The sequence below is a fragment of the Bos mutus genome, chromosome 25, assembly GCF_027580195.1.
Source record: "Bos mutus isolate GX-2022 chromosome 25, NWIPB_WYAK_1.1, whole genome shotgun sequence".
Classification (NCBI taxonomy): Eukaryota; Metazoa; Chordata; class Mammalia; order Artiodactyla; family Bovidae; genus Bos; species Bos mutus.
Window position 1 is genome coordinate 39346509 of NC_091641.1, and position 15601 is coordinate 39362109.

At 47.3% G+C, this 15601-nt stretch overlaps 1 protein-coding gene across 1 annotated transcript; it reads left to right on the forward strand.

Moving 5' to 3' along the window:
- The first annotated feature begins 1580 nt into the window (after positions 1–1580).
- MEFV (MEFV innate immunity regulator, pyrin) lies at positions 1581–15117 on the forward strand. Its single transcript, XM_070362354.1, has 9 exons — positions 1581–2195; positions 4201–5022; positions 7248–7627; positions 8048–8143; positions 10996–11226; positions 11626–11648; positions 13052–13167; positions 13345–13377; positions 13902–15117. The coding sequence occupies exons 1-9, from the start codon at positions 1919–1921 to the stop codon at positions 13958–13960; spliced, it is 2037 nt and encodes a 678-aa protein (XP_070218455.1). The 5' UTR covers positions 1581–1918; the 3' UTR covers positions 13961–15117.
- The last annotated feature ends 484 nt before the right edge of the window (positions 15118–15601 follow it).

Consider the following 15601-nt stretch of genomic DNA (forward strand, 5'->3'; position numbering starts at 1 on the left):
CACCCTAGAGCCCATGCTCTGCAACAAGAGAAGCCGCTGCGATGAGAAACCTGTGCCATAACCAGAGAGTAGCCCCTGCTCTCCGCAGCTAGATAAAAGCCCACACTCAGCAATAAGGACCCAGCACAGCCAAAAATAAACAAGTTAATTAATTTTAAAAAGTGAGGGGAGAAAATTCCCTGGTGGTTCAGTGATTAAGACTCTGTTCCCAGTGCAGGAGGCACAGGTCTGATCCCTGGTTGGTGAGCTAAGATCCCACATGCTGCACAGCAAGGCCAAAAAAAAAAAAAAATTAATAATAAAAATGTTAAAAATAAAAGATGGGGGGATGTGAAAGTGTTCTAGATGACAGGAGACTACAATGATATGACAACTAAAAGCAATGCATGATCTCTGACTGGATTCTAGTTAGGAAAAAAAATTTTTTTTAATGAGCTATCAAAGACATTATCAGGATAACTGGGGCATTTGATTACAGACGGATTGTAGTATTGTTAACAATATTAGATTCCCTGAGTGTGATAACAGTATTGTGATTATTTAAAATAATATCCTTGGAAAAAAAAAAATATCCTTGGGAATTCCCTGGCGGTCCAGTGGTTGGGACTTGGTGCTTTCACCGCTGTGGCCCAGGTTCAGTCTCTGGCCGGGGAATTAAGATTCCATTCCGCAAGCCCAGAGGCGTGGCCATAAATAAATACATAAGTAATTATCCTCATATTCTTGTTCTTAATATTTAGGATGGTTAGGGTATTTGGAATGATACCTGATATGTTTTCAACTTATTCCTAAATGCTTCAAAAAAGAAAAAACAGAAGTGTGCACGGGTGTATGAGAGGGAGAGAATCACCAAACATAATATGTAAACAACTGATGAACAGGGGTTGAGAGCATATACGTGTTCGTTGTACTATGCTCTTAACTTTTCTGTGGATTTGAAATTTTTCAGAAACAAAATTGAGGATAAAAATCACTGTAGCAGAGAGAGAGCAGTTAAGAGAGGAAGAAGTCACTCCGCCCACACCACGTCCATTAGCTTCGGGGCCATGGCTGGGGCCCCACACTGGGCTGTGAGCCCTAAGGACACCTTTTCACCCTTGTTTCTCCAGCATCCTGGCCCAGAACATGTGTTCAGTAACCGTACGTGTATGATGCCCTCCCTCCGGGGTCTGCTCCTAGGAAGTCATGGCAGAGTCAACTCTGGGACAAATGAGTCACGGTGGTGGTCCCAGGCGTGGCATTCCTAGGCCTTTATGTTCCTGGAAGAACCAGACAACTGGAACTACTTCCACAGGAGTGATCCTAGGGCTTTTCTCTTGGCATGCCTCCAGACCTCGCCTGTCTCCTCTGACAGGGAAGGGCAGAGTTGCAGGGCTGTATCTGCTGCTCCTCATCCTCCTACCATTGGCTCCAGAGGGTTAATAAAACCCCAAGAGTCTGGAGGAGAGAAGCTGACCAGAGGGACTGACCCTCATTGTGATTCTCTCCAGCATGGGACCAGGGACTCTGTTCCCCACTCCCACTCCCACCTTCCTGGGAGGAAGGAGGGAAGCATCTGAGAGGCTTCCAAAGATCAAGAATCTGGAATCCAATCCCAGACCCTCCCTCAAAGACTAACCCACCACTCCGAAGTCCAGCCTGGGTCAGTGACAGCTGGCGTGCAGGACCACCATGTGTCTGACAAGGCATTGAGCCCTCCCACCTGGAAAAACCTCTGATTCTTTGAAGAAGAGGATGCAAGCCAGCAATGACACACTAACAGCCTTAGTCTTGGTTCCCCACCAAAACACAGAGCACTTCCTGTGCCTTTTCCGTTATTTCACAAGCTGCATCTTTTCACTCTCTGGGCACCAGGACAGACAGTAGTTTCTTCCCTCAGAAGCAGGACGACTGCCTGCAGTCTCTTCTGGTCACCACCATGGTCAGGACCCGGAGTGACCATCTACTCTACTCCCTGGAAGAGCTTTTGCCCTATGACTTCGAGAAGTTCAAGTTCAAGCTGCAGAACACCAGCCTGGAGAAGGAGCACCTCCGGATCCCCCGGGGCCAACTGCAGACAGCCGAGCCAGTGAAGCTGGCCTCTCTGATGGTCAATCACTATGGGGAGGAGTATGCCGTGCAGCTAACCCTGCAGGTCCTGAGGGCCATCAACCAGCACCTCCTGGCAGAGGAGCTTCACCAGGTGATCAGCCCAGGTAAGCGGCCCCAAGCGCCCTCCTCTTTCAGTGCAACTGCTGGCTGTTCGTGGAGTTGGGAGGAAGGTACAAGAGGGAACTTGTGTTCAGGCCAGTGCATACTGACTTGGGGGTCCGGAGTCCCAGGTCTGCGACAACTCCTGTGACTTCTTCAGCTGATCAAGTTCTGTCCCCTTCTCTGGTCTTTGCAGCTGGAGCAAAGCTAAAGCTCCCAGTGGCTTTAAAAAAACAAACAAACCCAGGAGGTTGAGGTTCTGATTATGGGGCCAGATCAGGAGAGGCAGGGGCTGGATGCCTGCTGGTAGAGTCCTTCACTTCATTTGACATTAACACCTACAGACGAGTATCTTCGGTTGAGCAAGAAACTAACCACTCCTATCAACTGGGTTGATGGGTAACATTGTTATCTCTTTTCAGTTTTGAGTTCTCCTCTAACACATGTCACAAAAGTATTCTAAAATTCTCAAAAGGGCTTTCTCCTTCCTTCCTTTTCTTTCTTTCCCTCCTTATTTCTCTTTCATCTTTTCTTTCTTTCCTCTTTTCCTTCCTTCTTCTTCTACCCCTTTGCTGTCACTTTCTGATTTTATTACACTGTGATCAAAGAATGTGGTCTATTGGATTTCTGCTTTTCGAGAGTCTTTTTTTTTTTTTTTTTTTGAGATTTGGTGGGGGCAGGGGCGCTACTCTGGGACCAGTTTAAAAAAACTATTCTTCGATGTCTGAAATTTTCTTCTATATCTAGATTTGTTTTTTCTTTTTTTTTTTTTTCAAAATACCGCAACGGCGAGGGGCTGCGGCGGCTGGGGGGCACGCTCCTCCACACGACTTCGCAGCGCCTCTATATCTAGATTTTAAGAATATATCAGGAATGCTTTTCATGTCCTTCTATGAGGTAGAGCAGTTTACATAACAAAATTTCTCTGCTCTTTGAAAGAGTGATAAAGCTAGACTGTAATCTGAACCTGGTATAATTTAATGAGGATAATTTTTAATTTTTTTTTTATTTTAAAACTTGGTTATGAGCCTCTTCAGGGTTTTTCACCAGTTCCTGAGGCAGTTTTTGTAAAATATGTTTTCCTGGAAAGCCAACAACAAAGTGTTTTAAGCAATCTTAATTTTACTATGGACTTTTTCAAACCAAAAATTAAGGTGCTAATTATAGGTTATTTTCTTTAGTAGTGGTTTTCAAATTGTATCCCAGAAAGACATTTCAGGGATTCTTTAGAAAGTTGGCAAATACTTGATTCAAAATTTATGAATTGTTTAACTTACAAAACTAACAAATTCATATTAAAATGTGCCATTAACCAAATTTTAAAATACTGGAGGCCATCAGTGTGATAGTTCATACTATACTTGAACTCCTTTTTATGGAGATGTTGAAATTCAGCCCTTTCTGTCATTTATGTTTAATTAAATATTGCCCTGACATTTCCAGGCAAACTTGTTTTTTAAACTGTTTACACTGAACTGAATAAGTTAGGATTTTATTCATTTCATGAAACCAAATTTACAGCAAAATATTAGCTTCTAAAGTTTTTTTTAATGTGAATTTATTTAACTGGAGGCTAATTACTTTACAATATTGTATTGGTTTTGCCATACATCAACATGAATCCGCCACGGGTGTACACGTGTTCTCCACCCTGTTCCTCATGACCCTTGATTTCAAACTTTTGCACCTATCTTTATTGACTGATAACTGAGTTTTGTAGATCTGTAAATCACACACAAATGTATACCAATTACTGTATACCAATAAACTATTCTATGTAAGACCTTATGTTGGAAACAACTTCTGCATAAAAAAGTTTGAAAAGTACTACTTCAGAAATAAGACAGCAGATAATGAATATGATCTTATTAAATGCTAATTGACTGCCATTGTCTAGAATGTCCTGAACTTCCCTAATTTCTGAGGGGGTTCTCTCTTCTCTCCCTTTCCCCAAATCTTGACTGTGAGCACCGGGCATTCCCATGCCTTTTCATCTCATTGTCTTTTCAGAGTGTCGGATACAAGAAAGTGACACAGACAGCTCAGCAATGTCGGGTTCCTCTGGGGAGATGAAGCCCAAGAGCCTAAAGACCCCAGATGGTCTGGAAGGTGACAAGCAGCGACAAAGTGCTGATGGGGCTGGCTGCCCACCCTCCAGCCAGCCTGAGGCTAGCAGGGGGCCCCAGAAGAAGCCTCTGGGCAAACAACGAGATCAGAAAGGTTCTGAGGGCCTGGAGGTGCAGAGCAAGCTGGGGGCCAAGAACACGACTCTGTCTTCCAAGAGAAGCCCCTTCCTCACCAAGGTGCCGCGAGAGAAGGAGAAAGGGAGCTGTCCAAGCGTCAGGCTGCGGAGGAACGCCAGCTCTGCAGGAAGGCTCCAGGGACTCACCAGCGGGTCGTTGGCTGGGTCCCCAGGAAGGAAAGAAACAAAGATATCGGAAGTATATTTACCTTCAGGAAAGAAGCGACCCAAAAGTCTTGAACTTACCATTTCTCCAGAAGAGACAGGACCCCTCAATCCAGAAATTCTTCTGCTTCAGGAGAAAATGAACACTGAGAATCCAAGCTCAGCAACCACTGCCAGCGAAGTGGCCACTCTGAAAACGGGACCGACCGTGACTCTGGAGAAAGGCTTCAGGAATCCAGGGCATGCCACGACCCTGGAGGGGACAGCACTCAGGAATACACCTTTAAGTGTACCACTGGCTGGAAAGATGATGATTGGGGAGCATCTAGAACCCACAGCTCCTTCAGAGAGGAGTGGAACTGGGGCTCCGAAGGCCTCCAGTGTGCCCCATGAGCCTTCAGATCCAGAAGTCTCTCCATCTTCAGGTAAGAAAGGACCTCAGGGTCCAGAAGACCTGGTATCCTTAGGAATGATGACTGGTGCAGGTTTTCCCGTGTGTGTGCACAGTTGACTCTTTGTGACCCTGTGGACTGTAGCTCGCCAGGCTCCTCTGTCCATGGAATTTCATAGACAAGGATACTGGAGTGGGTTGCCATTTCCTACTCTAGGGCATCTTCCCAACCCAGGGATCAAACTTATGTCTGTGTTTCCTGCGCTGGCAGACAGATTCCTTGCCACTGCACCACCTGGGAAGATGCATAAGCCTGCTTTTGTCTCTACTCTAACCATTTCACTGGACCCTTGAGTCCACCTTGAGGGCCTCAATCCTTTGAAAATCTGATTGTAGGTTCTGAATCCTGAAAAAAGGCATATCTGCACATCTTCACAAAATGTTGCAATGTTGAATACATTTCAGCTAGTTAGCTCTTAGACACTTCTTTAGAATCCCCAAGGGCTTCTGAACCTCAGGTTGATCATCTGGGAAAGACTAGGTAAATATCACCTTACAGTACTCCATGGCAGTATGTCAAGGGGCTGAGATTCTGCCAGTCTGTCTCTCTGAGCAGAGAGGAAGCTGGTGGCCAAAATTGTAGGTCTCTTTTACTAGAGGCAGAACTTAGGATGATGGGTTGTGAATGACAGAAACACCAAAGTAACAGAACTGAAACAAGATAGACATTTGTTCCCCTTTCACAAAAATGACACATAGTCTGGGATGAATGTGGTACCCTCTGGCTAGGAACCCCAGCTCCTGCTGCTTTTCTGCTCCACAGAGTTTGAAGCTCATGGTCTCAGATGGTAGCATCCTCATTCCAGGCAACAGGATGGAGGGACAAAGGAGAATGGTATCACTTAGGGAAGGTTTTTGGAAGTTTCTAGATGCTGCCCATGATGCCTCTGTTTACAGCTTCTTGGCCAGAATGTACAGACATACCTCAGCAGTAAAGTGGGTTTTGTTCCAGACCACTGCAATAATGCAAATATTGCAGTAAGCCAGTCACAGCAAAGTTTTGGTTTTCCAGTATATATGTCTACACTATATTGTAGTCTGTATTAAGTGTACAATTATGTCTAAAAAAACAATGTATATACCTTTTATTTTTGTCCTCACTGCATGGCTGTGTGATCTCCATTCCTCCACCAGGGACTGAACCTGGGCCATGGCAGTGAAAGGGTTGAATCTAACCACCAGACCACCAGGGAACATCCACACCTTAATTTAAAAATACTTTATTGATAAAGAATGTTCACCATCATCTGGTAGCACAGGGATGTCGCAAACCTTTATTTTGTAAAAAATGAAGTGTCCCAATAAAGGGAAGTGCAATGAAATGAGGTGTGTCTGGAGTCACATGACCACACCTAACTGCTAGGGAGGCTGGGAAATGTAGTTTTGGGGGAGCAGGGGTGAGGAAGCAGTAATATGGACCACAAACAATGTCATCATAAGGGAAGAGGGAAACTGTCACTGGGGAGCTCGCAGTCTCACTTACAGATATGAGTTCCTGGGACCCTGAGAGAGGAGGTGGTGGGAGGGGACTCGCGGATTAAGTGTGTTTCTATTTCCTCTTGTGTCTCCTATTATTTCTGTTTTATGAAGCTGTGCTGGTCTTGGAGCAGAGCTGGTCACGGCTGTAGGTCATCACGGTGGGTTACACCCTTCAGCCTTGTAAAATTACTGCTGTACTTTCACATCATGTTTTCTGAATTACAATGTGAGCAGTGGCTCATTCATTCCTTCATTCAACACACACGTCCCAAATGTTTACCAGGTGCCAGGGGTTCTGCTAGGGTCTCTGGGTTCAACCATTAGCGAGTAACCATCCCCTGAGAACTCAAGTTATGCACCCTCTCAGTGGTGGTATGTGGTAAAGCCAACACCAGTAGAATGTCTTCCCATCTTTATACCACCTGTGTCAGTGTATGTGCAGGAGGAAGGCATAGAATTTATAGCAAAACGCCTTTCTTTAGGATAAATGCCTGACAATTCCAAGTTTCAGGACTGGCATGAGATCCAGGCCTTAGCCCTCAGTCCGAGTGTTCTCACTGGAGGGAAGTTGGGGGAGGCCAAGCTAGGAAAAGGCCTCAGTCTAACAGAGAATATTCACATCCCAGGCACAGATTCTCACCACGCTGATTTGCAGCGTCCCCTGGTAGCATCTTGGGTTTGTCACTCAGGAGCTTTTTTTTTCCATTGCTGTGTCCTCAGGGAGGCTGCAGGACAAGGCTGTGTGTCCTCTCTGCCGTGCCCAGGAAGGAGACCCGGTTGGTGGCAGCTGTGTGCACATCTCCTGCAGCTGCTCTGCGGCTTCCAGGGACCCTGAGGCCTCACTCAGCCGCTCAGCCAGCTGCCCCCGGTGCCAGGACTTGCTCCCGGGGAAGAGCCATGGAAGCCGTGAGTGGCAGGAGGGCCTGCAGATGGCCAGTCTGAACCCCAAGAGCCTGCCACAGTGTGAGCGTCACATGAAGCAAGCACAGCTGCTCTTCTGCGAGGACCATGGGGAGCTCATTTGCCTTATCTGCCGGCTGAGCCAGGAGCACCGGGGCCACCGGGTGCGCCCCATTGAGGAGGCTGCCCTGGAATACAAGGTAGGGCTTCCTGCATTGGGACCCTTCTCTGCTGGGCACCTGAACACACCAGAGGGGTTCCCTGAAACGCTAGGAGCTGGTGCATTAGCCAGCATTCTTGGGCTGTAAATGGCAAACACATACAAATAGAGCCAGCAAAGAGGGATGCTGCACGTAGCTCAGAGGTCTATGGGAATCTAACTTCAGATTTGGCTGAATCCAGGTGCTTACAAGAAATCTTCCTCACCACCTCTTGGCTCTGCTTCTTTTGGTGTGATGGGGTCATTCTTCCTCTGGTTACCTCTCCCCATGCTCCTGGCTGCAGCACCCCCAGCTTTATTCCCTGAAGCAAATTTTCCCATCTAGGGTTGGCACCAACTAAAGATGGCAGGGGCCAAAGTTTAAGCTTCAACAAATGTTTTTTGTGTGTGTGTTTTTCAGGAGCAAATTCAGAAGCAGTTGGACCATCTGAAGGAGTTGAGAAAATCTGGAGAGGAGCAGAGATCTCAGGGCGATAAGAAAACAGTGAACTCCCTGGTAAGGTTGGGGGTGGTCTGTGGCCTGTCATTGACTGGGTTCACCCCTGTAGAAGGAAGCAGGGAACCCAGAGTGAGCAGGGGTCCCTCAAGTCCTGTACTGGCTCACAGGGAAACATAGCTGATCACATATTTAGAGTCGTCTGCTCCTGGGGGGCAGGGAATAACAGGTGTCCAGAGATGGGCTTGTCCCTGGGGATGGAGTCCACCTCCAGCAAGGGGCATCTCCCAGGACCCGGTCACACTTTCTTAGACTCACCACAAAATGGTTTAGAGAAACGGATGCTGTAAGTGAGGAATGAGATTGAGGAAAGGGGAGGAGAGACTTTCTACTTTAAATACTGCTCCATGTTGTTTTCATAATTGCTGTTATCTTTTTTTTTACAAAAGCCGTATTTATTTTTAAAATATATGGTTAAAGTGGACATTGTCTTTTAAAACTGTGGTTCTGTAACACTGCAGATTCCAATAAGTACCACTTAGTAGCCTTCCTGTTAAGGTGTCGTCCAGACTCTTGGATGCTTTAGTTGCTTCTGTTTTGCCTTCGTGCGGAGGTGCCTAACCCACAGAGCCTTGATTTGTCTGATGCATTTCTGTTGGTTGGATTTCATCTCCCTGAATTCCAAACTTGTCAGGACCCACCACACGGCAGTGAGAAACAGGCAAAGAAAACAAAGGGCAGGATGAGAAGGAGGGGGGGTGGCAGATGTCCAGGTGTCTGACTTTTGGGAAACTGCTGAAAGAAAGAAAGAAAGTGAAGTTGCTCAGTTGTGTCTGACTCTTTGCAACCCCATGGACTGTAGCCTACCAGGCTTATCTGTCCATGGGATTCTCCAGGCAAGAATACTGGAGTGGGTTACCATTTCCTTCTCCAGGGGATCTTCCTGACCCAGGGATTGAACCCAGGTCTCCCACATTCCAGGCAGACGCTTTAACCTCTGAGCCAGCTGAATGGTAGTCAAATGAAAACCCTTTCCTATAACCCCAGGTGGCTTGAACTTGTGGGTGGAGCAGAGGTCAGGGGTGCTCCTGGTGGAGTGGAGGACGCTGAGGCAGGAGCCTGGGCTGCTCAGGGAAAGAAAAGTGTCCAGCCTTCCCTTCAGATGCAGTGACATGGGCCCTTATGAAAAGGAAATGCTGTTTTCAGGCCTTCACCTCCTCCTCCTTTTTCAAATAATGAAAAAAAAATTTTTTTAATCATAGAAAAGAGGGTAGGAAACCTCCTTTTTACAGCAGAAAGCCAGCTAAAACAAGTACAGAAGAAGAATAATTGAACTAGAAGATTTCCACTATACAGTTGGCACCAACAGGGATCAGCAACAGAAGCTAAATTTTTTAGGAAAAAACCAGCAGAGAACAGCATACTTATATACTCTCAAACTACCACTCCCCAAATTACTTAGTAATTATAAAGGAAATAATATATATTTACAGTAGTGACCGTAGACCCCTCCTTAACCAGTTACCAACCATAGAATCCCTATACTGATGATGGCAAACTGGATAGTCTTTGCCTCCCAATGGGATGGGCTAGAAAGAGCATGGCATTAGGTCTATGGCACCCTCACCCCCTACCCCATGTTTCTCCTGAATTTAATCATGAGCAAAACTATCAGAGAATTTTAGAATATAGGCCATTGAACAGGACGGTTGACCCGTCCTCTTAAAAAAAAAAAAAGTCCACATTACTGCCATCAACCACAAAAGGTGTCCCAGATTCCATGTTTAGGAACATCACATTGGAAGCTTGAGACTCACCACATGTCTCAAGTTAGACACATGTGGGAGTATCTATGCCCACATGTTTAGTGCTTAGTTGCTCAGTCGTGTCTGACTCTTTGCAACCCCATGGACTGTAACCCACCAGGCTCCTCTATCCATGGGGATTCTCCATGGGGATTCTCCAGGCAAGAATACTGGAGTGGGTTGCCATGCCCTCCTCCAGGGGATCTTCCTAATCCAGGGAACAAACCCAGGTCTCCCGCACTGCAGATTCTTTACCGTCTGAGCCACCAGAGAAGCCCATCTATGCCACAGAAACAGCAAATGCCACAACCCAGTCTTGGTTTTGTTGTTGATAGTCTAGACTCAGACAGTGAGTGATGGGGAAAGTGACTCGTGCGGACCAGAGGCACAGGTGTGTGTCTGTGGTGCTGTGCTGTAAAGACTGGGAGAACACTCTTCCACATTCGAAACCCAGCATGTGATTCAGCAAAGGCTGCTGACTGTAACGTGGAAGGTGTGTGGTTCTGCACGCATCGAGTTCATAGTCTTACTCCTTAATTACAGAAAAATACCAGGCAGTGTCGAAACCACTATCATATGTCAACTAGGAGACCACAGGTGGCAGGGGAACAGGGGCCAGGCAAACATCCACAAAGCGTCCTGGGAGGTCCTGGGCTGTCTGGAATTTACACCAGAGTTCTACCCACTAGCAGTCTTTGCTGTGTCTAGCAGTTTAGCTAATCAATGAATGTGCCCATATTAAAAATTAACAACAAAAGGTGCAGAAACATTTTTGGTTCAAAAGAACTTGAGAGATTTAGTCCTGTCCTTTTGAGCCAAAAATGAGGTTTCTTCTATACAGTCTATGTGAAGGGTCCTCTCCCTCCTTGGATGAAAGAAAGTTATCCTAGAGCAACTTCACCTGTCCATTGCAACTTTCTAGTGATGAGAAAGTCATGGGTGGCCAGTGTGCAAGAGTATTGGAAGTCAAGTTCACTTGCATCCAAATAGATGGACTGACTTGCCCCCATTCAGGGGGAGGACAGAGGACTCCCCCTTTGGAAGGTGGCCTTCTGGGTATTCCCTGAGCACACAGGCCCTTACACCTCCCTGACTTCTGTTCCCCAGAAACAAGCTGAAACCCAAAAGCAGAGAATCCAGTACCAGTTGGAGCAGCTGTGCCAATTTTTAGAGCAGCAGGAGCGGCTCTTTGTGGCCTGGTTAGAGGAGTTGGGCCAGACCATCGGCCAGGTTAGGGAGACATATGGCACCCAAAGGACGAGGGACATCGTCCTTCTCGACAAGCTGATTGGGGAGCTGGAGGCCAAGCAGTGCCAGCCAGAGTGGGAGCTTATGAAGGTGAGTGCGGCTGAGCCTGGCCTTCCTCTGTCCGTTGTGCCCAGTAGGATGACAGGGGCTCCCAATACTGCCATCAGCTCTCCCCAACCCAGTGGTGAGGCCCTTGGGGCTGGGGTGGGACTTGTCCTTGCTGACCCATAATGCCTCTTGTGCCCAGACCCCTGCAATGCATTTTCAGGAACCCATGGTGGCCTAGAATCTAGGGGATCCCCCGGCATCTCCCAGGTGTCAGCAGACTTTGGGTACGGTTGTGGGCAGGCCCCAGCTGAGTTGCCACCTTGGTGATTAGAACTGGGGAGAGGGGCCCTGTTTTTGCTGATACTCTGGGGCAGGGAGAACAGGAGTGAGCACAGCCCTTACAACACTGGTGATGGAGAACTTCCCTCTTTTCTCTCCTAGGACATTGGAGTCACCTTGCACAGGTACCAAGAGGTCCCCTGATGATCCCTTGGTGGGGGGGGGGGGGTCCTGCAGGCAGCATCTGGAGAGGCAGCCCTAGGAGGGAGATGCTCCCAACCCTGGGGATGTGCCTCCTCCCATCTCCTGCAGCTTCCAAAGGCCTTTCTGGATTTGTGTAGGGAGAATGGGAGCATGATCAGGAGGGGAGTGTGGGATTGAAGATGGAACCCAATGAACATGCCTGTCACATGGTGGTGGCTTCCTAGGAAACCTCCCCGAACAGCCTGTGTCCTGTGCAATTCACCTTGTGAAAACTGTTCCTGCAGGACTGCCTGCTTGCAGGCACAGGGAGAGAGGCACTTTCCAGAAGTGGATCTTCTAAGCCCAGCAGGCAGCGGTGGAGGGGGTGGGCAAGAGAAGGGGAAGAGATGGGGAAGGGAGGGGAGGAAGGGAAGGGGAAGGAGGCTGGAACCTACAATCACTCAAGGGAACATTACAAGATCTTGACATTCAGGCCCTGGCTGAAAAATTAAATCTGAATCTTCAGGGGTATGACCCAAGCATCCATTTTTTTGAAGAATTTTTTTTGGTGGTGAAATACATGTAACACAAAATTTGCCATTTTAAGCATTTAAAAATGTACAGTTCAGTGAGTACCTTCATATCATCATACATCACAGTACTGAACATCACCATGATCCAACCCTAGAACTCTCTCATCTTCCCAAAAGGAAACTCCGTACTATTATACAACTTCCCAATCTCCCCTCCCCCAACCCCTGGCAACCACCATTTTACTGTCTTTATGTATTCCACTACTCTAGCTACATCATATAAGTGGAATTATGCAGTATTTATGTTTTTGTGTTTATCTCACTTAGCGTATCTTCAAGGTTCATTCATGTTGTAGAATGTGCCAGAATTCCATTCCTTTTATTTTTTTACATTTATTTTATGGCTGGGCTGCATCTTGGATCTTAGTTTCCCAATCAGGAATCAAACTTGTGGCCCCTGCAGTGGAGTCTTAACAAGTGAATCACCAGGGAAATCCCCTATTCCTTTTTAAATTTTGGCTGCACTGGGTATTCCTTGTGTGAGTTTAATTGCTCTGCGGCATGCAGGGCCTTAGTTCCCCAACCAGGGATCAAGCCTCACCCTCTCCACTGGAAGCTCGGAGTGTTAACCACTGGATTGCCAGGAAAGTCCCCTGGTGTCTGTGGTTTTTAAAACTCCCCTGGAGAGCCCACCCCCTGGCCAGTGTTGAGGACCAGTGTTTAGAACTTGAAGCCCAGGAAGGAAGCTTTCTTTTTGAAGTGGGTCTGGGCTGGGTGTGCCTGGTGGAAGCTGCACCTCCCTTCCAGTTCATGAGACCTTGGGCCACCCCCATGCTCCAGCCCTCTTTTGCCAATGGTCTTTTTGCCTCTAGGGCCAAGATGGTGACTGTCCCTGAGCTGTGGGCCACACCACCAGAGGTGAAAGAGAAGATCCACCTGCTCTACCAGAAATCAGAGTTTGTGGAGAAGCGCGTGAAGCACTTCTTGGGTAGGTGGGCTTGCAGGAGAATGGGAGGCGCCCCCTCACCTGCCTTCAAGAGCCATGTAGCCCGGACCCCCTGGCGTCCCTTTTCTATCTTCCTTGTCCTTTCTGACTCTGCCTTCAGCCTGTCCCAGATCTGTCCCCATCTGGGGAACCTAACTCAAACTCCTTCTCTCCTTTTAGAGACCCTGCGCTCAGAAGTGGAAACGTTCAATGGTGAGTATGGTGGTGGTAGTTTGTGTTGGCCAGGGGTCCCTTGTGCTGTTGATTTCTAGGCATTATTTAGAAGATTAAAAAAAAAAAAAAACCTATAACAAAGGTGGGAGAAAAGTCATGACAAGTTCTCATAGTCTCTGAGCCAGGGTCACTGCCAGACCACAGAATATCCAAGGCCGGCTTGGGTGCCAGGGAGGAATGGCAGCCTGTGAAGTCAGAGGAAGCCAGGCAGGTCCTGAGCAGGGAGGAGGGGTCCTTGTCTTTCCTTGTTGTGGGGATTGGGGCAGATGTAGTCCCTCTGACTGGGGATGCTCAGCATTGCCCGTATCTCCTTTTTCTCTGTAGTTGCAGAACTGATTGGTGGTCAGGCACCCTGAGGCGAGTAGCCTTGGCCTGCTGGGTCCCTGCTCGGTCCCCCAGTGCGTTCCTGAAGAAGGACCCTGTCCACGTTTCCTGGATGTGGGGAAAACCCTGTGGGGATGTTGTCCATGGACCTGAAGTCAGGAATTCTGTTCTCTCTGCAGTTAATGTGATTCTGGAAGCAGAAACTGTCCACTCCAACCTCATCTTTCATCTTCTCTGATGATGTGAAGAGTGAGAGCCTTGGGGAAAAAAAGTGCGACCATCTACCTGCTAGTCCAGGAAAATTCTATAGCTGATTCGTGGTGCTGGGCTCTCTGAGCCTGCTCTCTAGCCACCATGACTGAGAAGTGAAGGTGGGAGACAAGCCAGGGTGGGTCCTGGGTGTCTGCAACGCAGCCACGAGCAGCAAGGAGAACATGACTCTGTCACCAGAGAATGGGCATTTGGTAGAAACAATGAGGCAGTAAACTGAATGCCAGGCATGCACCTTTCTCCAGATCCAGATGGGGGAGCCCTGCTGGCATGGGGGCATCTCCGTTGACTACAAGATGGGGACATCTCCTTTTACAATGTGACAGCCAAATCCCACATCCCTCACAGCCACTGGCTACTTTCCCCCTGGGCCCCTTCAAACTATCCTCAGCCCCAGGACACATGATGGAGAGAAGAACATGGATCCTCTGACCATCTGTCCAGTGGGGGTGGCCACGGCCTCCCTGAATACCGGACACTTTGCATCTCCCTTCAGGCTCCTGGCTTTGAATCTTGAATCCATACACTCGACAGTCATTACTGGGTTCCAGTGCTGTGGGGAATATAATCAATAAAAAAACAGTCCCCGTGCCCAAGGAGTTTATGGAACAGAAGCAGAAGTAGGTCACAAATAGTGGTAAGGATAAAGAGAACACACATACAGATGATACAAGGCTTTCAGAGTACACAGCTGTTGCTTAATAAATCCTTAAGAATTAGCACCTAAGATGCTCCTGAGACAGAGCCCATCCTCATTTTCCCTCAGGACCCTTGGCAAGGATGTGTTCCTTCATTCTACCTTCCCCTGTCTTGAGGACTTAGGAAACCTGAAGAAAAACAAGCAGACTAGATCACTACAAATCACTTTTGTACCTGGATTAATGAACTGTGGCTGGACCTCATAAATAAATCGCTTAGAAAATGTAGTTGTAATTGCATTTGTTGTCACTCAGTTGATTACTGTGAGATTCTGTTTGCATACAGAAGACCATGAAGGAGATGGGGCTGCTGTTACTATTCTTCCTGAGCTCTATCGGCCAATCTGTGGGTCTGTGGAATGTTAGGTTCTAGTTCATTCTCCATTTAGAGAGACATAAAGAGAGAGGGGGAAGGAGAGGGACAGACTCGGAGTTTGGGGACAGTAGATGCAAACTATTATGTTGAGAATGGATAAACAACAAGGTCCTACTGTATAGCACTGGGAACTATATCCAGTCTCCTGGGATAGACCAAATGAAAAGGAATATAAAAAAAGAATGTCTGTATGTGTATAACCAAGTCACACTGCTGTATGGCAGAGATTAGCACAACATTGTAAATCAACTATACTTCAAAAGAAAAAAATTAACACAGCCAAAGAATAAAATGACATATAGAGAGGGATGTAAGAAAAGAGGAGGATCAAATGAAGATTGAACCACAAACTCCTGCTACCCCAACTCCTCTTCCCATCTTCACAGTGGAGCCTAGATTCTCCATGGTTGTGACCAGAGCACAAAACACATGCTTTCCTTTCTTCATGGAGCTTTGTTCTACATGCATAATCGACATGCTGACACAGCTCACGTGCCCTGTTTGCTCAGCTGTTCCCTGGGTTTGGCATTTGTTG